Source organism: Solenopsis invicta, chromosome 15 (genome assembly GCF_016802725.1).
Source record: "Solenopsis invicta isolate M01_SB chromosome 15, UNIL_Sinv_3.0, whole genome shotgun sequence".
NCBI lineage: Eukaryota > Metazoa > Arthropoda > Insecta > Hymenoptera > Formicidae > Solenopsis > Solenopsis invicta.
Window position 1 is genome coordinate 6,279,728 of NC_052678.1, and position 24,278 is coordinate 6,304,005.

At 41.3% G+C, this 24,278-nt stretch overlaps 1 protein-coding gene across 6 annotated transcripts in view; it reads right to left on the reverse strand.

Moving 5' to 3' along the window:
- Window positions 1-2,624: 2,624 nt before the first annotated feature.
- LOC105207343 overlaps window positions 2,625-24,278 on the reverse strand; it is a 277,076-nt gene continuing 255,422 nt past the window's right edge. For all 6 annotated transcript variants that reach the window (XM_039457986.1, XM_039457988.1, XM_039457984.1 and 3 more), the window contains 3 exons: window positions 9,370-10,338; window positions 7,867-8,115; window positions 2,625-6,117 (listed from right to left, as the gene is read on the reverse strand). In XM_039457986.1, the coding sequence (XP_039313920.1) occupies window positions 6,026-6,117; window positions 7,867-8,115; window positions 9,370-10,338 (1,310 nt within the window). In that variant the 3' untranslated portion in view covers window positions 2,625-6,025. The remainder of the gene's footprint in view (window positions 6,118-7,866; window positions 8,116-9,369; window positions 10,339-24,278) is intronic.

Sequence of the window (24,278 nt, forward strand, 5' to 3'; positions counted from 1 at the left end):
ATCTCGCTGCTCCGTCTTTCAATCGAGCAGTGGTAACGGGATTAGCAATAATAATAGCAATAATGAGATTATTATTTAAAAATGAATTAGATTTAATATAACTGGATATTTGCGTCTCTTAAACATCTGTTCTTGATATGTTCCATGATGGAAATTGAAATAAAGCGATATGAATAATACACGTGATAACAATAGCTTTGTAACGCAAGTAAAAATATTTTGAGGTCAGTAAAGAATAGCAAAGCTACATTTCATGCAATTTTGTAATTAAATTCTGAATTATTACTCCTATTCATAATGTTAATTAGTCGATATTTATCCAAGAATTGTGCAGACAAATACGATCGGTCATTTTGAAAACAGTCTAGAAATATAGATAACTAATTTAAAATTTAATTTTCCAACATGATCATCTAAAAATAAAATAATAAAAAAATAAAATAAAATATAAGAAAAAAAATAACATAATTAAAATAAAAGAAATTTTCGAGACATTTGATTCAAATAACGCAGAAAAAGAAGGCTAATTGAAGGATTAATACGATAGCGTAGAAGATTTGATCAAAGAAGATTTGATCAAAAGTATAATAGTAGTATAAAATAAAATTAAAGCATAAAAAAACTCTGATTATCTGTTCTAATTAAAAGAATGTACCTATGACGAAAATAACACAAGAAACAATTATTTCATTAAATGCGATGTATATTTGAGAAATAATACGATTTCCTCCAATTGAATATTTTCCACATACGGTTCATCTGGGCCGTTGCCAAAACGATTGATTCGATTTATTAGAGCAGGGTTGATGATCTCGCGTCCTCGAATTCGTCCATTTATCACGAGGCCAACTTCGCCGTGACTCCCGGTTGCCGGAGGGACGTATATCCGGCATCTCTCGAGAGACACAGTCGGTGGCAGCGGCGATCTTAAGAATGAGAACATAATCCGCGGCGCGGAGAGCAATATACCGCACGCGGAATACTCGCGCCGACACGGAAGTAATCCGATAAGCCCATCAGACGAGCTTCCATAAAATCGTTAATCGTCGGTACGCCGCGCGCCGCCGCCGCCGCCGCCGCCGGACGACTGCCGTACGCAGAGCTCTAATCCCGGTTCGGTATTCACATCGGTTTCGAAGCCACATCCGCACTGCGGATGAAATCAACCAACGCGTTCGCGAGGAGCGCGTCTTACAGTCGTTCGGGGGAGGAGGATTGTTGCAACGAACGAGTTTCACTGAAACGGTATTTCGAACGAAAATACTGGCGTTAGCTGTTACGAAACAACTTTCGTAAAGCTTGTTTCCGCTGAACGCAACTATGCGCCTAAAAAGAAGATTCCACAACTCTGTCCTCTGCGTTACACGGAGTCGACGTTTCCTCGGCGACAATGGACATCTACGCTTTTCTTTTTTTAAATTTTATGTACTTAAGTAATTCGGCGATAGGACAAAAAGCGGATGAAAACTATTTACCGTCAAAACGAGCGATTGTCCCTGTAAATCAAAGTTTAACAGTGTCGTCTCGAAGAAAAAAAAGGACAATTTGATTTCAATTCATTATATTACGTGAAATTACCACTTGCATCTCGACGGTGGCACGTAAATATTTTATACCAATGTAATTCCCACTGTAACAGGACGAAAATGGCAAACAACGTGCTCAAATAAAGTGCAAATTTTCTCTCGGGAGTGAACGGCTCGTTTGCAATTTTCTGCTGGTGGTTGTCTAATCTATCGAAAACAACAACAACGAGCGAGGAGAATGTTTCTGTTTCTCATTAGCGACTCCATTAGCGGAATGCTCGCGCACGATATTAGGGCGCAATGTAAATTGGCAGGATTAAATGCATCGGACGATTGCATCAATCTCATTAAATGCCGCGCATAATGTTTGGCAAGGGAGATAGGGCGAAAGAGAGAGCGAATCGAGCGGAGGCGGTCGGGGTTAGTAACGATGTTTGGGGATGCTCCGATAATTATTGAATCCCTCGACGTTGTTTGCGTCAGGCAAATCGAAAATAATAGAATATTCGAGCGTTTACTCGCCCGTACGTATTCTCGCATCTTCCGTTTTAGAAACACGGCGTCGTTTCTACCGTTCAAAATTCTACGCGCGACATGCGACATTGTGTTAAGACTCGTGAAGTTTTCTCCTCGCAGGAATCAATTTGCGATGATATTTCGACTTCATTCATTATTAAAGTAGCTTCCGACAAGGTCGTCGTAAAACTGCGATTCCTCGAAGATAACAAAACTCGTGGAACGTGGGGTCTAAAATGATGCTCGCTCTCGAATGTAAATCGCGAGGGAAAGTTGGGAAGCGCGAAGGGCACGTGCATATGCAGCAATGTTTGAATAACCATTTTCATTCTTTAATACCGCCTGCCCGTTCCGCTCTTCTCTTTGCCATCAGCTTTGCTTAATCTGATTATTGCATGCATTCCGCAGCTTCGCGTATAGCGGAGATCACGAAAGCAAACAGAAATATATAGGAGGAAAATATATACGATTGAAATATCCCCGCTTATCTGGCAATATAGGATAGGATAATTAAAAAAATTCCGGACTTGGAATGATTTCAGGTGTGATGTATGGTCATATCCGCCTTCTAACCACGCTCTCTAAAGAAAAATAAATATTTATTCATCCGTCGACTGTGATATAGCGGATGACAAACAATTGATATTCCGATTGAACACAATTATACGCATGATAACAACATGACAATCTATAATTCAGCACTGCAATTTCATCAAAATTCTAAAAATTACAATTAATGTTCATGGAGCTTCGGAATGGTTCTCGGATCGTGCGGAACATGATTCAGAATGTACAGAATGCTGTGCGGTTTAAAGGATCTTCTGATTCGCCGTTTAAGTAGACGAGAATTGACGTTAAAAAGTTTGAGAAAATCTAATTCAGATTAATTTTTTTCAAATTCCTAGAAAAGGAGAAAATAGAGTAAGTTACTGCCAAACCCTTGTCTTCTCATCGACAATCGCACGCTCCGTCGACGTGAGAGGTTGGATTATCACGGAAGAGTTGCATCGTCGTTAGACGCGAGATTGACGATTGGTCTTCGTCAAGATTGTACACACGTGATTCGCGACCGCGGGGCACCTGGATCAGATCTGATTGCTGTTCACAATGAGCTTATTATCCCTAAGAAGCTAGAGAAATCTTAACGGCTAGACCCGATATTAACACTACTTCATATACGCTATATATATGTATACGCTCGTAGGTACAGTATGGCTCCTAATGTGATAACCGCTAAGTGTCCTAAGTAGCCTAAGTCCTATTTGTTGGTGAAAAATGAGAATGCGCCGCTCGCCCGTGGCGCGAGTGTTGCGCTACTCGCAGTTGTTGTGCGCACTGACAATTATAATATCTTCACGGTGTATCACCCACCGAGAGAGGTCAACGAAAATCGATCGATCCCTCTCTTCTGAGAACCCTAAAACGGAGACACTGCCGCCCGATGAATGTGCGTGAGAGGATCCTTGAGTAGGCGTGAAATAACCATGCGATGCTTAACGATCCCGACCGGAAGCGGTTAGAGATGGAATAAATAATCGCGGATCGACAACGAAATTCTCGCGAGCGTCGCTCACGGTCGGCGCTGCGAGCGACTTCGATCGAGTTTCGAACAAAAAGTAATTAGACGCGAATGAACGAACGGCGAATGACGGCTCGATGAGGCTTTCATCGCATCTGTTGAATCGCGCTTTCCTCTCAAGAATCGATCTCGCCGACGTCGTTGATTAATGAAACCAAAATCCGACGGAAAGTCTTACTGGCGTATAGAAATTACGTACAACGCGATTGAAAAAGTGCTAAAATAGCGATTGGCTTTTTCCTATGGTTCACTCTTTTTCATGCTCCTAACCCCCTCCCCTTTCTCTCCCCCTCTCTCTCTCTTTCTCTTTCTCGTTCTAATTTTCACACTCATTTTCGCACACATACACTCATGCACTCTTTCTGTTGTCCCTAACTTCCTCTTTGTTTGTCTCTTCTTCCTTCTACGTCTCTCGTCACTCGATTATAGCTTAATTATTACAAAGATGGTTGTACAATAATATATATAATATAGACTCTGTATTAGTTACAATAATATCGTAGCGTTCTACACCGTCGCGTCCGGCCTTCTCCCGTCGTCATTAATCGCGAAAATCGGAACCGACTGAGTTCCTTCTCGCCCTCACGCTCGATTCCACTAAGCGCAACATCCTTCTCGTTATCACCGTTCTCTCGAGCGTACTGCTGCCGCGTGAGTGTCTGTGTCTCTGCGTGTGTGTACGTCTTCTGTATACATGTTTCGTGTATCTTTATTGCTTATTGCTTAACATTAACGTTCGCGCCGAGCAGGTCACCGCCGAAGAGATCCCGCGCGCGTCCCTTCGTTAATTAAGCTAATCGATTGCTCACGGGAGACAAAGAGCTCGCGTCGCCATCGCACATTTAACGTTAAAGGCAGTTCCCCCGACTTGGCGGTGACATCGCACGCGATCTTTATCTTCGACGAATAAAAACTTAGGATCGGGCGAGGGGGGGGGAGTTGCATTTGCGTCGGCGTCTAACGAGATGCTAATGAAGCGAAAATATAGATCAAAGGATCACCCGTCCGCCTCTCGCGCGGAGGGACGCGTCGCGTCGCGCCGCGCGATTTCCTCAGCGGCCCTTCTCGACGCATGAATAAAGAAAAATGTGGTGAGCCGTGTGAGCCCCGAGGAAGAGAGAACCGGTGTATCATGATAACGTCCAGAACCTCTCGGAGCCTCTAGTCTCGTTTAATAATCTCTTGACCTTCTTTATAATCCTCGACTGGTTCGGGGTGAAATAATATATTACACGTTTGTTCTTATCAGCCAGAGGACTCCGCCACGCTAATTGAGCATTCACTGTCCTCATTACTCTCGTTTGTCGCTCAGCTAAATCGGCTCTTGCTCGGCTACCTCGTCCTCCAACGGAGGACGAGTGACTCACCCGCGATCCATTTCCCTTTATCCTTCGTGGCGTCACTTCGGGACACGCGGGGATCCGCCTCGATCCGTCGAAAAAACGACAGCGTGTATTACTTGTAATTAATCGATATAATTATTACGCGTATCATCGGTACTTATTGAGGGTACATGCCCGAGAATGAGCAAAGAAATGAGCGTACGCGCCCGGCGAAGAAAATATTTACCGAGTAAATGCTTCTTCATCTCTCTTTCCGCTTTTTCTTTTTTTTTTGCACTTATCGAGGACCTAGTCTCTTCGTAGTAGTCATCTTTTTCTGTCCGTCCTAAAAAGTAACGATCGCGCGTCTTATCGGTTGGAACGAGAGGACTCCGGGACGATCGATCCTACGAGGGCGAATCGCGCTCCTTCGTCCTCGACCGAGGTTCGCGTCGTTCGTCGCGATACCGATCGTGATATGGCCCAACCATAAAAATCGCACCTAACAACTTCGTCAACTCCGCTCGACGTCAATCTTAGTGCCTACGTCCGGTAAAAAAATCTACTAGCCAGAAAAAACTCACGCTCGAGCTACTCTCTCGATCACGCGTTACGCCGCCGATGTCCGCCCGACTCTATCCTGCGAGATTATCGGAATCGTCACGAAAATCCAATAATCTTTTTTTTTTTTTTTCGAATCTTCCGTCGGTTCTTCGCAAGATGATCCTGCGTCGTTCGTCATTCGTTTCTCTTTATCCGTTTCATCAACGCGGCCGCCTCTTCGGTCGTTCCGGAACGATGATCGCGCGAACGCGAGTTTCTCCCAGTTCGAAGAAACTAACAGGAGCCACGAGCACGATTGTCTAAACCACAATCGATGACTCCTCCTTTCCCGCATCTCTCTCATTCACGGTCTAAACTCGCACTCATCCGCATACGTGCGCGCTCGACTGATCGAGCCGCGGCCGACTGGGTCGCGAATTTTATATATTTCTTATATAACGATCTCACCGAGTGTCCGACACTGCGTTTGAGTCCGATCCTTAATTGATTTCGAATAATTGTCGCACTTTCGATTAGAATCACCTGAATATTGCGGCGACCGTCGTCAGCAAGACGATCGTCAGGTACGTCGATCGGCCAATCGGTCCGCCGTTCGCTTCCATGCACTGGCCTGCAACAACAGAAATGATCATTTTTATCATCTTGTGTATCTTGTGCGCGTGCAAGATAGAATATTTAGCTTTCCGTACAGGGTTTTCGCTACTGGCAAGCAACCGGGCCAACACCGGAAATGATAACTTTGGACCAACTCTAGGCAACTGCGGCTCAGCACTGGCCGGCCCAGTGCTGAGTCAGTTAGTTACTCAGAACTGATTCGAAGTTATTATCTGATGCCGCGCCAATACTGGGTCGATTGAACAACCCTGTTTGGGTTCTTAACTAAACAACATTTACTTATAGTCGATTGCAAAAAATTCATTTCCTACTCATACACGCGAAAAACGTTTCGCGTGTACAAATACGTATGAAACATTTTCCTTGAAAGTATGCGTACTGAATGTAAAATTGCATGTAATTTTATTACATACAATTAATTTCAAAATCCAGACTTTTCATTCTACGAATCTCGTAGACGAGTAAAAAATTCTGTTGTGTACAAGGAAACAAAATTATTCATCTCAGTATTCGTTTATAAGTTAATGAGTTTTCTAATTTGATCAATGTAAATGTTGCAACGCGTGGTTTGAGAATCTAGGATAAGTAATGTTTCATACAGCGTAATAACATCCGGCCGGACCAAAATCGAGGCTGCTAGTAAAACGAATGACATAATTAATGGCTAGGACAATATATGTTCCATATTTAACGGTTATTTCGCGCTTGGGAGATAGCCTTAGGTCTAGTGACACATAATTCACCGTTTATCAACGCGCTGTCGCAGTCTATTTGTCACTGAGAGCTACGCGAATGTCGCGCTAGATTATGCGTAGCTGTCACGCACCCTCCGCGACGATATTTCGAGCGGCGCAATGGATGACAATCGCTGACTCCGCGATTTCGATTGGATGGCGCAGCCTTCACGTCACGAGAAAGTTATTGGAGTATACTGAACGTTTTGCAAAAGGACGGAGAATCTCGTCGCGCGTTTTCTCGGTCAGGCAGAGCTGCCAAATCCCCACGACATCAAGAGAGTATGCCTCATATTTTAATTTGACATTTATATTTATGATTTAATAAGCATCAACCTAAGGCTATCTCGCAGGTATGAAATAAGTTAAGTATGGAATATAATTATTATGCTGTATGAAACATATTACTCTTCCTAGAATTTCAAACCACGCGTTGCAACATTTACATTTATCATAATTAGAAAAAACTCATTAATTTATAAAAGATACTGAAATAATTAATTTTGATAGCTGTACACAGAGAAACTTTTTACACGGAAAGATGCTTGTTTAATATATAATTTTTTTTTCTAACAATTTGCATGTTAAAGTAAATTTTAATTGTCGAGTCGGATAGTGGGAGAAATTTTAAAGATTTGAAGTGAACAATATATATGGAAAACATTATTATATTTTACGTTTGATGCATAAAACATGAAATAGAAAGTTTATTAAATAGTATTATAGCTTTAAAAATAAATAATATTCAAAATCACCTTCTCAATATTAACATAGGATTCAGATAGGACTTTTTTAAAATAAATTCCGCGTTATCTTTTTAATTAAATTTTAATACTTTCAGTTTACTCTGCTAACAATATTTAATGAAGTATTCATCATTGATGTTCCTAATGTAATATATCAGAGAACGTTGCGTGTACTCGTCTCTAGTGTTCTCGGATTAATGCTAATCCAGGGATGAAATGGCGCAGCGACGGAAAGCAAAAGGGTTGACGGAGGTTGCCACTTACCGGTGCTGGTAGCGTTGAAGGCCAACATCGGCGCGGGCGGTGGGATGCCCCTCTGACACGCTATGGGGCTGGCAGTCAAACTGACAACTCCGCCGCTCTCTTTGTACATGAAGCACAGTCTACGGCTGTTTCTGTAGGGCTGCGCCCTGTTGTTCTCGCTGCTCGACCACGTTGTTCTGCGCGCTAACGGGGTGGCGATCACGAACTGCGTGCCTTCGGCGTCGAACCATCTACCGTGGCAGGAGTAGGCTGGAAGGCAAAGAGAGAGCACGGGGCTGCCAGAGGTCTTCGCGAAACACGGCAGGGTGGAGAAAGTTTCGGGATAATAACGATCGGGTGAGCGGGGGTTGGCGTCTCGACGGCCGTTACCCTTCGAGTGCCATTATTCCCCACCAGAAATAAACTTGGGTGTCGAGGGTCGAGAGGATATTCCACGGCACTGAGAAGCGCAAATCTACACAACGGGAAGGGTGAGAGGCGAGGAGCGGACGTGCCTCGCGGTTCTTTCGAACATTCAGGCATTTCGATCTTGATGCGAAATCGCGGCAGGGGAGCGCGCTCGAGTATCACTTCAACCGTCGTAATGAAGTTACGACATTACCGGGATTGATAAACGGGGCGCGAGTTTTCGGGCACGATAAGAAGCGCGCGTTAATATCGTCGCTTTAACACTGAAAGGCCCGAATACGTCATACTGTCTCTAGATAATATTTTCGTAAGCGCGATAAAGGTTGTGCCATTGACGAGCTTTATTGCTAACACTGACTTAATTATAATATCAATGTGACTAACTTAATCAGTTCTCAGAGAAAATATTTTATGATCATTCAATGGATGGCTCTTATTATTCTCAAGACGGAGTTTTTCTCGGATAGTTGTTAATTCTTTTTTCTCTCATAAAAAGCTCTTGTAATGAAAAAGGAAAAAGAAAAATGTACCGTTTAACTATGCAGGTTTTCTCTCTGGATTTAAACTGCTGTCAACTTTCTATAAATATTTAGTTGATATTAATCATGTAAAGTTTTATTATAAAGATAATTTTTTTGGAGAAAATCCATTTTTCGTATCTACTTTTACTATAGATTCCAAATTTTTTGATTTCTTTAACCCGCAATCTTCGTAGTCAATCAAAAATCAATGTTTTCCTCAGCAATAAGATAGCAACTTTTTAACAAAGAAATATAATTAATAAAAATAAAGGAAAATATTTTGGAAATTAAGCAGTAAAGATACAGACAAAATGAAAATACAGAGAAAAAGGAAATTTTTTCCTTCTCATATAGAAAAAGTTGTTGCTAGATAAAAACATCTATCTCTAAATCATAATCACCGAACCTTCTAGCATTAAACATTTTCTACGCCTCGTCGAATACTGCGCTCAAAATGCCTTGGAAAAAATAATCCTTCTTCGTCGCTCGCGATACTGTGCTCGTATTCAAGAGGTCAGCGCGGTACAAGGTTCTCGGTATGACAGCAAAGAGGAAGAAAAGGGCAGATAATTACCGGTGATAGCGTCGTCGTCGACGCAATCACTTTGAAACTCCATCCTGTCCGCCGTGGAGCAGCCCACGGTTAAGGTCGTCACCTCGGAGCTGCACCTCGAGTCATCCTCGTTTCTCTTCTCCCTTCTCTCCGGGATATCTTCGTCCCTCTCGTATTCCTCGAGCTCCCTCTTCATTCTCAAGAGATCCTTATAGGTCATACTCTTGTCGGCCGAATTCCCCGACGCGGATCTCTTTCGCGGCGGACTGTCAGCCTCCAGATAATCCCCGAAATAATCGCCCTGCACCTGCAGCGTGCTGGAGGTCCAGCTGTCGTCCGGATCGGCGGCCCAAAACCGTCCGATCATATCGGCGTCGTATGAATGGAAGTCTTCTATCTTCGGATACCTTCTCGATCTGTTCGCCTTATCTCTCGAATTCACCTCGCCTTCGGTCGTTTCGCCCTCGTTTCTCGTACCGATCTCTGCGCGATTCGTCGCGTTTTGCGGGGCAAGTTCCTCGAAACGTTTGACAGCGCGCGATCTCCTCGTCTTGGAGCGCAAGCTCTCGGCGGAGCGTTGCTCGAGGTCGCCCGATCGTCTGACCATCGATCGCAACGCGCGCTCTCGTAGATCTCGGTAAGTCTCCACCGGTTCCAAGGATCTCTTCGACGAGGGGATCTCCTCCACGCTGTAGTCCTTGCGACTCCGGTTGCCGCCGCGATTCGAACGCGCCCGCCGACCCATCCTCTCGTGGATCAGATACTCGTTGTTCGCCCGCCTCTTCTCGACCTCGTAATCCAGCTTACGACCCCGCCGGTCTTCATTCCTCTCCTGGGCGTGCCGCACCTTCTCACCATCGTGTCGGATGGGCAGAGACTCCTGCTGGTGTTGGCTCCTACGGCTTTCGCGCGTGTTCCGTTGATTCCGATTCACATCCGTCACTGTGAACTTGCCCAAGTACGGACAGGTACGTGGTTCCGGAGAGCTCGCTGTGACAAAAAGCAGACGCAAACCTTACAGAGTATCCGCGAGATATCGCAACATATCGTATTTCTATTTTCGAATTTTCGAAGCAACGCGAGCGAAAAAATAAAGAATTCCAGAGAAAATATATTATAAAAATTCATAAAATTTTAAATCAGTAGATTCAAAGTACGAATAAAGTATTATTTTTCAATATTTTATATTTGAAATTGTGTATCGAGATTGAAGATAATGATTATATTACATATATTTAATAAGCGTACTTAAATTCATTCTTCTGGAATAAATAATTGTTTTAATAGCATAATGTAATACGCGAGATGATATAATATTTATATTGTGGGTACAGAAAATTTGTGATATGACAGAGCAAAAATAAATTTTGCAGTATTATTAATGACATGAAATATCACGCTTGCTTCATTTGAAACATTAATACAACGCTGTCGCATAACTCGCGATTTACGATTGCGTTTTATATTTACGATAAAGGAGTTAATTTAATGCACGACATGTGCAAGAAATGAAAAATGGCAGCATGATAAACATATAAAAACATATGAACATTTATCGTGTACCTCAAACGATACTTTTTGCAATATTTCGACCGCTGAAATTCTGTATGAACATGGTAAAATTACAAATGCATGTTGCGCAACATTATTATTATCATTATTATTAGTATTTTTAATATTACGAGTTATATGCGTGAATATGCATAAATAGTAATAAACGCAAATGGCATCGTAGATAAAAAGAGTTGCTGTAAATTAATGATCCTATCTGCGAAAGTAAAGTACCGATATGCTCGTAATTTCTACGGCCTAAGAAGAAACTTTGAAGTTGAGTCTTAAACGGAATTTTAAATGCCGTAACTTTAGAAGTTGGGACAAGAAGCTCGACGAAGGTTATCGATCCCTGCTAATGATACTTTCTTGTTAGTGAGAAAGTACGGTATATTTTAAACCGGGGAGAGAAAAAAGTTCTGAAAAGAGTCGCGGATGTCCGAGTCTATTCAGGGAATTCACATAATCATATTATATCTCTTACATATCCTAAGATAGTTGAAAATGTTATATAATAGTTCCAAATTTATATAGGACTTGGGTTAATCGTTTTTCCAAAGTTGTAGTTAATTTAAAGCAGTTTGCTCGAGAAGTAACGTAAAAACGCGACGTTATTTCTCGTGACATTTTTATACGAAATTCTATGCAGAGTACGCTTTTGAAATGTATTCTCGCCAATATCACGTAAATTTTATCACACAAAAAATTTTATCTTGCTTTACATCGATTATATTTAAAAAAAAATTCTAAAATTTTTACATATACGCATATGTAGGTCATTAAAAAATTTTTTTATCTCCGCAAATAGATTTTTCCTTTTATATACATATAAATGTGTGAGCCACGATAAATACCGCCAATCACACGCAAACCAGGAAACGCATTGTGGGCTTAATGGAAGCTCGTTAGGTCGAAGGAAAGAAGAAAAAGAAGACCTCGAGTCTCTAGAAGGCCTGAGTTCTCTAGAAGGCCTCGAGAAAGCAACGGAAGACGGCGAATGGTGGCTATAACGAGAGAGCGTAAATCGACCGTAGGCAGACACAATGCGAACTCTAACGAGACAAATCTGACGACGCACCCTCGAGCCAAGGGTGTCACTCTCCCTCGGTCCGATAAGCTGCATTATCGTTTTACCTCGATACTAAGCCTTCAAAACCCTAGGTAGGCTAACAATCGAGTTCACTTTTTTTATGCTTTACTTTACAATAGCTCAGTGCCTCAGATTAATTGAATGCACGTAAAATGCGATGCTCGCGAGAAAGAAGAAAAAAAATAACCATACCGATTATCCTGTAGGGAGAGTACAGGAGTACGAAGGGTTTAATTGCTATTTAACGTCGAAAGAGTCGGAAAAGTTCGGATAAAGGGAGTCGGAAAAATTTACATTTACTTGCTCTTAATTAGAAAGCAAGATTCTGTTACAAAAGTAACAGGATCTCACTTTCTAATTAAGCTTCAGGAAGATCCGCTTTAACAACGATACTGTTTTATTTCACTTAGTTGCAACTTAATTATAAAAATACGAAAAATACTTAAGTACCGGCAAAGGAACGTACGTATAAATGGAAGACTCGGATTAATTATGTATTTATCAAGGAATCAATTGCAAGTCTCATTATAGTCCTTTTATACTTCGAGGATAGGTTTCCGCTTTTGTTTTTAGGTTGCTGCTCCATTTTGCGTCCCCGAATTTTATAAATCGATCTTAATGGTAATTTGCGACGATATCGCAAAAATCTCGTTATTTTTACGGTTAATTAGATACGACTTTACGACAACGACGCAAAAGCGGTCTCGGCGAAGGCAACTTGATTTTTCCGACTCGTTAGACGATTCCCGGTACGAAGGACCTGCCTAAAAGGACGGTACGCTAAGGGCGAGTTATCGAGTAGAGGTTGGGAGTCAGCCCCTTTGGTCCATCTCGATTCCTTTGTATTCGATCGGAAGGGCGAATCACGGTCTGTACTGATCGTTATTTATGCTGCAAAGCTTTGTCGCTCGTCAAAATATCACAGATTCCTCGATAATAAGACGAGTTTAAATTTATAAGCCGCCTTACGATTCGCGATCTTAATTTTCGTAATTTATCATGATAACAATAATGATGGAAATTGTTGTTCTGATAGAACTCAAAATCAAATGAGATATACCCCTTTATTACATAATATTTCATATTTCGTATAAATGTGATGGGCCTGCTTTAACAATGTGATGTGTTATCAGTGTAACATGTCGCAAATCGCAAATTAGAGATATACCTATATATATGAGGGAACATATCCTTCCTTATCTCGGTGTGCTAATCTGCGCTGAGAATCGCGTAACAATGAAGTTTCACACAGACTGGTTGTCTCCAAGGATGTAACTATATAGACCGTATATGAGCGTATTTATATCCTGTATATGTAGTTGTAACAATTTGAAGATATTTTTCAAATATATATCGAAATAAATAGAATTACCCGTATACTAAAATACGAATGATAAAATTAAAGAATGTGTACGTGTGCTAGATTAATCTTTTATAAATAATACTCAATTTATCAGGTCAATTCTCTTACGACCTATTGTTTGTTAAAGCCGAGAAAAGATTACATCAAGCATCGAAATAAATGTGACACCGAAATATCGTTGTGACACCGATATTTTGTTGTGTCTGTAATCCCATCTTTTCATTGGAATATATATTTATGTCCCGCGGCGCAAATACTTATTGGCGATGAGTCGCGCTCTCGATAATCGATAACAACCGCAAGCACTAAATTACCCAGCGCAGCTTTTCGACTTCCGTTAACCCGAACCGAACTAACTATCCGATCCGCTTTTGGAATAAAGAAAATCGCAGAATAATTAATCGTGACAATTAACTGTACCGTTCTGGCGGGCATCAGGTTCGTGACCCTGTTCGTTCTTAACAAGCATTGCTAAATTTATGCCGTATCGCGACTCGAAATCGCGATGGCAGAAATAAAATTGGGCCAGCTTGGAGCCCCGCTTGATATTTGCATAACAGTTTCAATCTTTTGCATCACATAAAGTGTTGTGTTTTTATGTAAAAATGTTAACGATTTTGTTACCAAATTGCTTCCTGATCTAAAAAATAAAAAAAAAAATAAATAAACTGCACGTTGCTTTATGCTTCCGTGCAACTAACTGAAATCACTTTTTCGAAGCAATTTTCATTTATAGAAAATTTATTTATGAAAGAAGTTTCGTCAATTCAAATATTCTACGTGAATTCGTGGAAAAAAAATTCCGTAAACCGAAAATAAAAAACGTATATAAGGATTCGTTTAGTGTCAGCGGAGTGTTCAACGATTAAGAATTATGAAACGTTTAAAATTGGAGTTCAAATCTGAGGTTCAATAGATTCGATTTTTCCCCTCCCTTGCTTCCTACATTTGAAAAGAACGCGTTTACAATAAAGAGTTAACCGCGATCCGGCGTGTCTATCGTTACATCATAGTCCCCTTTTTTTAAATCTTATTACAACGCCAGTTTTGACCCAAAAAGCCCCGCGGGCAAACCCGGTATCGCTTAGTCACCGCGGCATTATCCTGTCACACCCGCGTCGTTTCCTGGCGGAGCGTGCTTCTTGAACACGGCAGTACCGAGTTTTTAATTAATCGGTCGAGTGCTGCTTCCCTCGATTTTGCTTTCTGCCACCCCCCGGCCCCTCTCCGCGCCACACGTAGACCCTTTTCAGGGAACGAAACGGCCGCCCCTAACGATCGATCTCGACGACGAGGGAAACGGATCGGAAATTTCGCCCCGTTATCGCGTGCTTAGTTTGCCTCGTTCATGCTCCTGGCGCGGTGTTCGTGGGGGGTTTCGTTCGTTTTGCACCATCACGCGGCAACGAGAATGACGCAACGGTATATGGGGATGTTCCGCGATCGTAATCGTGGAAATAAATACGTCTCACGTTATTAACTCTTAATTAGCAACGTCACTATCATTCGCTTTTTTTCCGTTAGACGGCAAATTCTGTAGAAAAATACATTTGTATTTTCGTACCGAGCTGACTTCGAGCTCTCCGCTTCATTCTCGAAGAGTGAACGTTTGCTAGAGACGAACGAAATCTCATATTTCATTATACGTGCACAATTCGGAAGAGTTAAGCGTAGTGCTTTGCTTATCGTCGTCGAAAGTTAAATCGAATGTATCGAGCGAAAGGGGGAAGTTTGTAAATAAGAGAACGACCGCACTTGTCTTCCGTTAGCGGGCGTTCTTCACGGCGCGGCGCAAGATAGATACGCCGATACATCACGTACTTTTAGCTGACGATTTACATTCGCGAGTTTCGCGATACTTTTATCTGGATGGGGGAAGGGGGTTAAAGAGAGAGGCGATAAAAGTGGGCGCCAATTATTCTTCGAACGAGGAACGAGATCGGCCGGCACACCGGCGCGGCACTCTCTTTGTTTCGTTCGCCCGGAAATGACGCCTCGATTCTCGCCAGAGCGATAAATTTCCAACGGAAATAACTTTTGGCAGGGTAGATGGCGGCGGGGGTGAGTACACGGTAAAGGAGGACAGGGGACGCGGAAGAGCAGGCGAGACCCTCCTCGAACACAACCGCGCGCGCGTTCGTCTTCGTTTGAAAAAAAAAAAAGGTAGATCGGAAGATTCGCGAGGAGGGATCCGTTTACGTCATTCGATAAATTACGGCTGTATTTGTAAAATAAATCATCCCCGATCGTCCTCGGGGCGAATTCAAGAATATTTCTTTTCACAACCGAAGCGTCGTCACACCGAAATACGTTAAGCGGATTATCTCTATCTCGGACGCGGAGAAGTAACAACGGACTACTTAACATTTAACAGAGATACGAATGTTGGGAATAAAGGGAATGAAAATAACTATCCATGTAATTTTATAATGTCTTACGGAATAAATATAAGAGGTTTCGTTATAATTGTCAGACGCAAAACGAATTGGCTTAATCAACTTCTTCATTTGACCTCGCGCACTTCAATTTTGATGGCACTATTTCTAAATAGAAAAATTTAATACACTTCAATATTCATAATTAAATTCACTTCGTTGATTATTGCAATAGCCGTGATATGAAATTTCTATTCATTTCGTTGTGGTCGAAAGTTGATTCTGCTAACAACTGGAGTATTAAACGCGAAAATCGAAAATACAATAGGATGTAGGACTGAACTTGATTAATTAATCATATTTAATGCTCTCGATTTAGCTCGTACACTTAAATGCTGATTCGTTATTCCGTTTATTATCGCTTGCATTTGAGAGAGGGAGGGAGGGAGGGAGAAGAAGAGAGATTCCATCGAGGTTCTCGCAATATAGCGGAAATCTCGTGCAGCTATGCAGAAAAATGGTCCGTCAATTCCGCGCAGCGTATCGCATTCGTGCGACGCTATTCTACAAATAAACGCCGCGCAGTAGTTCGGAAATATTCTCCGTCGCTGTCAGTGGTGTTTTATCGAAGCGAAACGCACGTATCTCCGTGAGTAAACACGGATGACAACTGGTGTAATTAAACCTGAGTGCGCGGCAGAACGTCGATCGTTACCGGCTTGATTATTATTGGCCGGGCAACATTTCAACCTGATTCCGTCGAATGTAGCCGCCGACATAATTTTGTGTCGCGAATATTAAACCGTTAGGTATAACCCCGGTGTGTGGTCGCCTCGCCCTCGTGAAATATCCCGCAAAATTCATCGAACTAATCGAAATACCTGCGTTACCATGTACCTCGTTAGAAACTGAAATAAACAGGAGGCTGCGGCGAGCGAAAGGGGACAAGCGTTACAAGTTAATAACCAAACTTGCCGTTGACGATTAACATGTGTTCCGGTATAGACATAGAAGAGAGAGAAAGGAGAGAGAGAGAGAGAGAGAGGACGTGGAGGAAAGTATTTTTTCCTTCGATTTTTTCAAAACTGAGAACAAATAAAGTGCGAGCACAACGGTACGTTGTTAAAACGAACGAGATTGGAAACATGGAGCAATAATCTTGAATTTTCCAATGTTTTGTCGCGAAATCCTTCCTTTCTTTTTTTTTTTATTTCAAGAAATTGAAATTTACTGTAAAAATCTCTCTGCAAAAGATGAAAATAGAAAAATTGTTTAAAAGCTTCTTTCAGGTCTGTTCTACTTGAGATTTAACAATTTTCAGAGTGAATTAGGCATTAACATTATTGGATTTAAGAGGCAGTATTATAAATGCTACAACGAGTTGATGAAAAGGAGCATACCGTTTTTCATTAATCTCGCTTTTATTAAATTTCCCCGAGTGTGCGGAAATGAACGCGCGCGAGAGCACCCTCTTTTTGAAGATAAAATTATTTCCGTAATACGTTGCATATTTCTCGAACGCGGTGCAATAATAAGCCAACTTGGCCAATTCATGTTTTTCATGATGTGATTTTATTAATTACGTCGAGTGAGTGTTCTTTCATTAATTAATACAGCCCAATTTAATATTATGATTTAAAATTCCCCGTTCCATCGGATTCCGCCATACGCCGCAACGGTTGTCAATTCGTCATTTATTATTCCAGCTACATTGTATTGATTCGACTTAATTAATTTGGCTGCGAAACAACCACTCGTTGCACACAACATAAAGTAGATATCAATTAGTAGACTCGCACACTGCAATCAGGAAGACACTCAAATGAAAACGATGTTTCCTTTTTGTTGCGTCGCTTCGTTCTTTTTTCGTTCTACCTCTTTCTCTCTCTCTCTCTTTCTCTCTTCCAGAGGATAAACGCGCGCGCGGCTTCTTTCGTTTAATCTAGATGTACTTGTACTACGATTTAAAATGATCAAAGTACCGCTGTAAGAAACAACGTTGCTTCGTAATAAAAGTTTCATGAAGCCGAACGAACCGGAGAAAATCTGAAGTGCCGGCCAGAGGAAAAACAAGGAAACGAAGGAAACAGAACGGACATAATAGAGAAATAAAGAGAACCGTCCGGCGAGAATCGGTGCTCTGTATTATAAAACACTGGGATGGTATACCGGCGATACGCGGCAGAATTACGAAACAGCCGCAGAATCGAGGGGAGATAAAAGGGAAGGGAAAAAAAGGGTCCGTTTCGAGTCTCGAACGACACGCGCCGGATTTATCACCTGAGATTTCAGTAACCGACCGCCGTTTTCTCCGTCTTCTCTTTCGAGTTAATTATCGCCATTCCGAGGCAGTTTCTGAATTAGCTTCCGATTATTCCGGCTGCTCCTCACTAATTGTAAGCGCAACTTCGCCAGCGAACCGAGAAGAATCGTTCTCGAGCGGAACAGTCGCGCTAGATCATGAACTTACCGAAACTTTCGGTGAAGAAGGAGTGTATCGGAGAACTCGGAGAGTGCTGCAAGTTGCGGTTATAGTTTCGAGCGGAACGGGGGTTCATTAAAACTGGACAAAGAGATAGAGAGGAAAATAAACACGAGCTTCGTGCGATCCATTAATCTGTGACAAGTTTAAGATTCAAAACGCATTGTCTCAAATTTTACATATATACATATATAAATTGTTAATTCAGATACACATACATAACTGAATTAACAATTTACGTTGTGTATTACATGAATTGTTTGTACTGATATTTTATTTATATATTATAATATATGCTTGCAAGATGTGCTATTCTGACCAAATTCCATTTCCAAGGTATATCAGTTTGAAGTACATCTAGCGAAAAAATAATAGAGAGTATCTCCGATTGTAGCAATTTCTCAATTTTCCACAATACGTGTGTTCATAACTAAACTTTAAATTACAAACTATTTGCGAGAATTTATATTTTATTTACAAATAAAATATTTTTCTCTCTTAGAAATTCTTCCGAAAGAAAAATAAAACGAAAAAATTTCCGCAATGTCTTTTCTAATATTGTTTATTAGTAACTTGATTTAGTAACTTGAGTGAAATAATTTTTTGTTTCTATTTGTCTTTCTTCTTATAAAATTGCATATTTGTAAAAATGAACAAAAATAAATCCTTTTTTATTTAAACTTTAAAAACAAAATTCCGATCAAGTTTTTTAGATGGATTATGGGTGGAAAATTTTTGCCAACATCGCTTTCAATAAAATTTTCAAATAGTTATTTTATACATAACGATTTTCTACGAAGTTTTGAAAATTCCCAACTACCACCAGTAAAAATTCATAAAATAATTTATTCTTTCATTTTATTTCTGTCTCTTCCCTCCTCTCTCTCTCTCACTTTTTCTCTCTGATTATGATATTATTCTTTCGAATGAAAATTGCATTCTGACGATGTCTTCAAGATCAGTTATTACTGCATAAAAATTCTGAATGCAATGCAAAAGCGATGACACCCTAAAAAGAAATCTTAGAGTGGAAAATCGCAGGGAAAAGATACAGCGATTCGCACCGTTAACTCGTAGCCGAGTGAAGTTCACCAAGGAGAGGAAACTCGAGGTGAGGAAGGGGAGAGAGAGGGAAGGAAAGGACACTAGCGTTAGAGAGCTAGGTGACCCGTGTCAAGTTCAAAGACGCGAATGCTAACCCCAACATTTATTCGTGAAAGGCCGCTAGAAAGAGAGAGACGAACGAGAGGTCCTCCCCTGATCGAACTACCGTGAAAACGCCCGAGCTCCTCCGACGCACAAATTATTTCTTCGCGTTTCTTTAATCCCAGTTTCCAGCTGTTGGACGCGTCGACCTTAACGCGCTCGTTCTTACGCTTTGCGGAATCTCTTCGACGATGAGTGAGAAAGAGCGAGAAAAATTTTCATGATCCATCTCTGTTTTTTTTTTAAAGGGGGAGGGGAAGAGGGGGTTGGATAAAAAAGAGCGCGCGTTTCTTTTTCCTCCTGCTATACGGGGAGAATCGACGAAGAGGACGAATCGAAATGTCCCTCGGCCGCTCATACATATCCGTCCGCATTTGACGGCCGTCGATGTCGGTGCGCGCTTTTCCATAATCGCGTTTCCCATTATCCACTCCGTGCCGGATACCTTTTTATAGCTGGCGCCTCTCGGAACCCGCGCCAGCACGAAATGCGCCGACTTCTGCATTAACGAATGCATTAAGGATTATCGGCACGACACAATAATCGCGTTAGCCCGTCCGTATTTATACGCGACGGCGTGTTCGTTGCACCGCATCGCGGGCGTGCGTATATTTTCGCAGATTTGATTTTCTACTTCTATAACGGGCAATACCCCGCGGGAGAAGTGGCGGAACGGTGGAGTTTAATGAGATTAAGCGTGAAAAACGAGCGTCCATTGTATAATGCATATCGCGGCGGTATTCGTCGACGCGTCTCTCTCTCTCTCTCCCTCTCTTTCTATCTTCGTTTTCTCAATTCGCAATTTAATATCTCACGAAAGTGAGAGACGACTGTCACCCTTCTCCTTCTCCTCCTTCTCTCCCCGCCGTCTTTTTTCGCCGTTTCTTCCTTTTTTTCTACGCAAAAAGCAAACCGACGCCCTCGGGAGACGGCGCGCGCACGAGTTCCCTTTTCTCACGAACCACCTCTCAATGTCGACAATGTCGCGACAGAGAATTTTTCTGATGAACTCACGTGTCGTCATCCCGCTCGGAACGCGGTGAATGAATAGCTTGCGCGTTATACGTAAAATTTTCGCCCTCAAATTATATCATTAGCGACATCGGCGTTGTTAATTCCCGCCGCATGAGCCTAACAAAACCAATTTCATTTTATAGAATGCAAAATACTCATTGAAAGCTTAATTGCCTTATCGTCGTCCCAATTATTTATCTAAAAAAAGTGTATTCCAAATTAATTAAAGAAAAGACTTAAAGTGTCACGGTATGTTTAATTGTTAATGAATCAATTTGGACGTCTTTTCATAATACAATAATAAATGCGGCTCTTGTGAAGGGAGAAAACGGCGCAAGTGCGATTTCGATAAAAATAAAATAAAGGATTTTTAAATATGGGGAACTAAATAATTCTGGAACAAGCACGCTGTTAGTAGAAATTTGTTTCAAAACGAAAGCCCCGTGTTCTTTGCGGATAACAAATCTGTTCGTTTCGCATAACTTCGCCGCGGTTACGGCGTTAGCGGGTCGCTCAAACTTCGTACAGAGAAACAATGGGCTCTGAAACAACTGCGATACAGAGCTCGCCTGCCTCTGAAAAAAAAAATATATATGGAAAAAAAGAACGAAACAAAAAAGGAAAACGGATGTCGCCGTGTCGACGAAAGTCAGAACGACAAATAATTCGTCGGAACGATCAAGCGCGGCGCCCGATAGAAATTCAATTCCCCAAGGGCGGCAACGCGTAAAAATGGCGCGTCCAACGAGATGGAATTTTTGGCACGCGTTTTTTTTCATACTTCATTGTGCCCAATGTTCTTTCTCTCTTTTTTCCGGCTCCTCTTTGTCCGACTTCGCGGCGCGTTTCTCTCAGGCCCGGTTAGATCGGTTCGTTATGCGGCTACAGAGTTTTCCGTCCCCATTGAGTTTTCAGCCTAGGGACCGGTGTCCTTCCTGTACCAACGTTTAAAAAAGAGAGAGAGAGAGAGAGAGAGAGAGAGAGAAAAAGCGTCGCGGGCAAATTAATTCGCGTGTTTGCGTCCTCGAGGATCGGCTCTAAAGGCCCACGGCCTTTGTTTCAATAATTCTATCAATTTTTCTCTTTTCGGCAATCTCCCGTCGCTCCGTCTGCCCCGGCATTTTCATATTTGACTCAATTATTTTATGTCGCCCGACGCACACTGCAGTCCGCTATTAAATTTCGATTGGGATTTGCTTAATAGTTTTATCGTCCTCCTCTTCATATTTCCAATTTCGTCTCTCTCTCTCTCACATTTACCTTTTACATCCCCCCACGTCCAACGAATACGGCAAAAATTACGAATTTTTGCTCCGCAGTTTCGCGAACGAAGATGGATGCTTGCTGATAAATTTACCTCTGACCGATATTTCTGAATGAAGAATGTTACTGAAGCGTAACAAAGAAGGATGACTTTTTATGAAACAATGGATAACTTTATAAAGAGCTCATCTATAAAAATTCTCATGCATTTTTTTTCAACGCCGAGATAATAAACTTACTTAGCAGCGCAAGAAATTAATGTGCTTTCTTCAACAGATAAAATCGTTTATTGTTCCGCTCTTCGTAATTATCTCGTAAGAAATCCTCCGTTCTAATTATCGATAATCTAAAGTGAGATAACAATCCTTGGTGAAAACTTTCTTTACCTATAAATAATATCTGAATATTTTTATCGTAGCTTTTTGAACGATGCGCTCTTTTCGATAAATGAAATGACGCAGCAGTCAAAATTGTAGGCCTTTTTAAGGTCAAAATTGTAGGTCTATTCGAAGCTACGAAACGTTATAAGCGCGCAAGGATAATAACTAGAGAGGCTTCAAAAGCGAAACGTAGTCTATTCACCGCGAACGGGGATGCGATCCTCCCTCTGAAAAGTTTTAATGGACGCTTTACTGTTCCCCGAAAGTACTTTAATTTTATCGGCAATACCAATTATGCATTCCGACCATATGAATTACGCGTACTCGGGACGTGGGCGTGTAATATATGTTACTTGAACTTTCTACCGCGAATAACGATGCTTTATGCACCGCTTTTCGTATCATGTTCGTTACACAAGTATTCTGCGAAGGGATTATATATAAAGTAAGATTTTCTTTCTCTATAACGCAGATAATGATTGTCATTTTGCTAGCAATTTAGAAAATAATTTTTCGCAACAATCAGATGAAAATGAATCATTCAGCCATAATTATATTTTTAATTTTTGTTATCGAACAATAAAAACATTATTTAAAAGCTCAATCTAAGAGAGAAACTCATCGGATCTAAATACATTTATAAATCAAATTGCGTTCCGCTTTTAAAGATTAAATTAAGGAGCTTTTAATTTTTACAGTAATTTACTTGGATTATAAATAAATCAAAAATGAATCATTCAGCCATAATTTTGTTTTTCAATTTTTGTTATCAAATGATAGAAACATTATTTAAAAATTCAATCTAAGAGAGAAATTGTAAATTCAACGGATCTAAATGTATTTATAAATCAAATTGCGTATAAAAAAATTCTGCTTTTAAAGATTAAATTAATTTTTACAGTAATTTACTTGGATAATAAATGAATATTTAAATAAATCTTTCCCTAGGAATATCTAAAGTATATTGATTGAAAAATAAAATGCAACTCTTAAATTTTTTTGTTTTCAAGCTCATTGATGGTTTTTTTTTTTTCATTCTGAACTAAACTGTTAAAGAGAAAATACTGGAGATATTTTCTGTTTTAATTTATTTTAATACATTTTAGTTTTATAAATATATTTATCAGTTAACAATGGAAAGCTTGTATCTCGTCAATTTTCATCTTGCTATTATCTTTAAAGAGAAACTTCCGTTTTTTTTTTTCGTAAAAGTTTTATACGAAAAGCCTTCACAATTCGTAGGCTCTAGACACCGACGGTGCTCGATAAGAGAACTCAGATTCGTAGGGCTTTCCGGCCAACATTATGTATGCATCTAATGCGAGGGTACGTGCAGCAAGTACGTGTAATCGATGACCACCTTTATCGCGCTGCACGATTGCGATAGTCCGTTTCGTCGATCGTGCTAAGGATTCGTAAAATCGTCGTTAATGCATCGCAGCCCTCCCTCCCCCTCCACCCCGCAATCGTTTGACTACGACGATGCAGTCGGGGGGTTGGACCCGGCATAATCGACATTTTGGAGGAAAGGGCAATGTGAGGGCGGGAGGGAGGGAGAGGCACACGGGTAGAGAACGTTTTTAGCTGAGTTAGTATATTCGGTCGCTTATGTAATCAATATACGAGGGGTGAGAACGAAGAAGAGGCGAAGGAGAGAAATAAGAAGAGAGATTGGGAGAGGCAGAGCGCCGGCGGAAGTGCGAGTGCGACGATAGGAGGGTGCGAAAGAAATAGAGGGAAGTTTATTCCGGCAGAAATACGCGAGGGAATGAGGAAAGGCCCAGATGGAAAAGATGGAAGGATCGTGTGCTTTGTGCCGTTTAAGGGGATGAAAAGTATTGAGTATTTTAGAGGCTAACCAATATCGCGCCTCAGCGACGCGGGCAGGGGGGAGGGGGTGGGGAATGCACGTTATAATATAATAGCCGCTGAGCGGTCGTTATTTGGTCATTAATTGGCGATTAGTTATTGGAAATAGATTTCTAATGCGATAACGACCGTGGTCGATGTCATTATTGTCGCTCTGAAATTTTAATCGACCCTAATAGAGTCGCGTTCCGATTCAGCGACCGAGAGTGCGAGGTTTCCGTGAGGCTAAGACGACGGTGCTCTTGCTAAGATGACAGGAACTATTTCTAACGTCTTCCGTCGAACGACATTTCACTTGCCGTCGGCAGTCCTCCGTTGCTTTAATCTCTCGTATAAG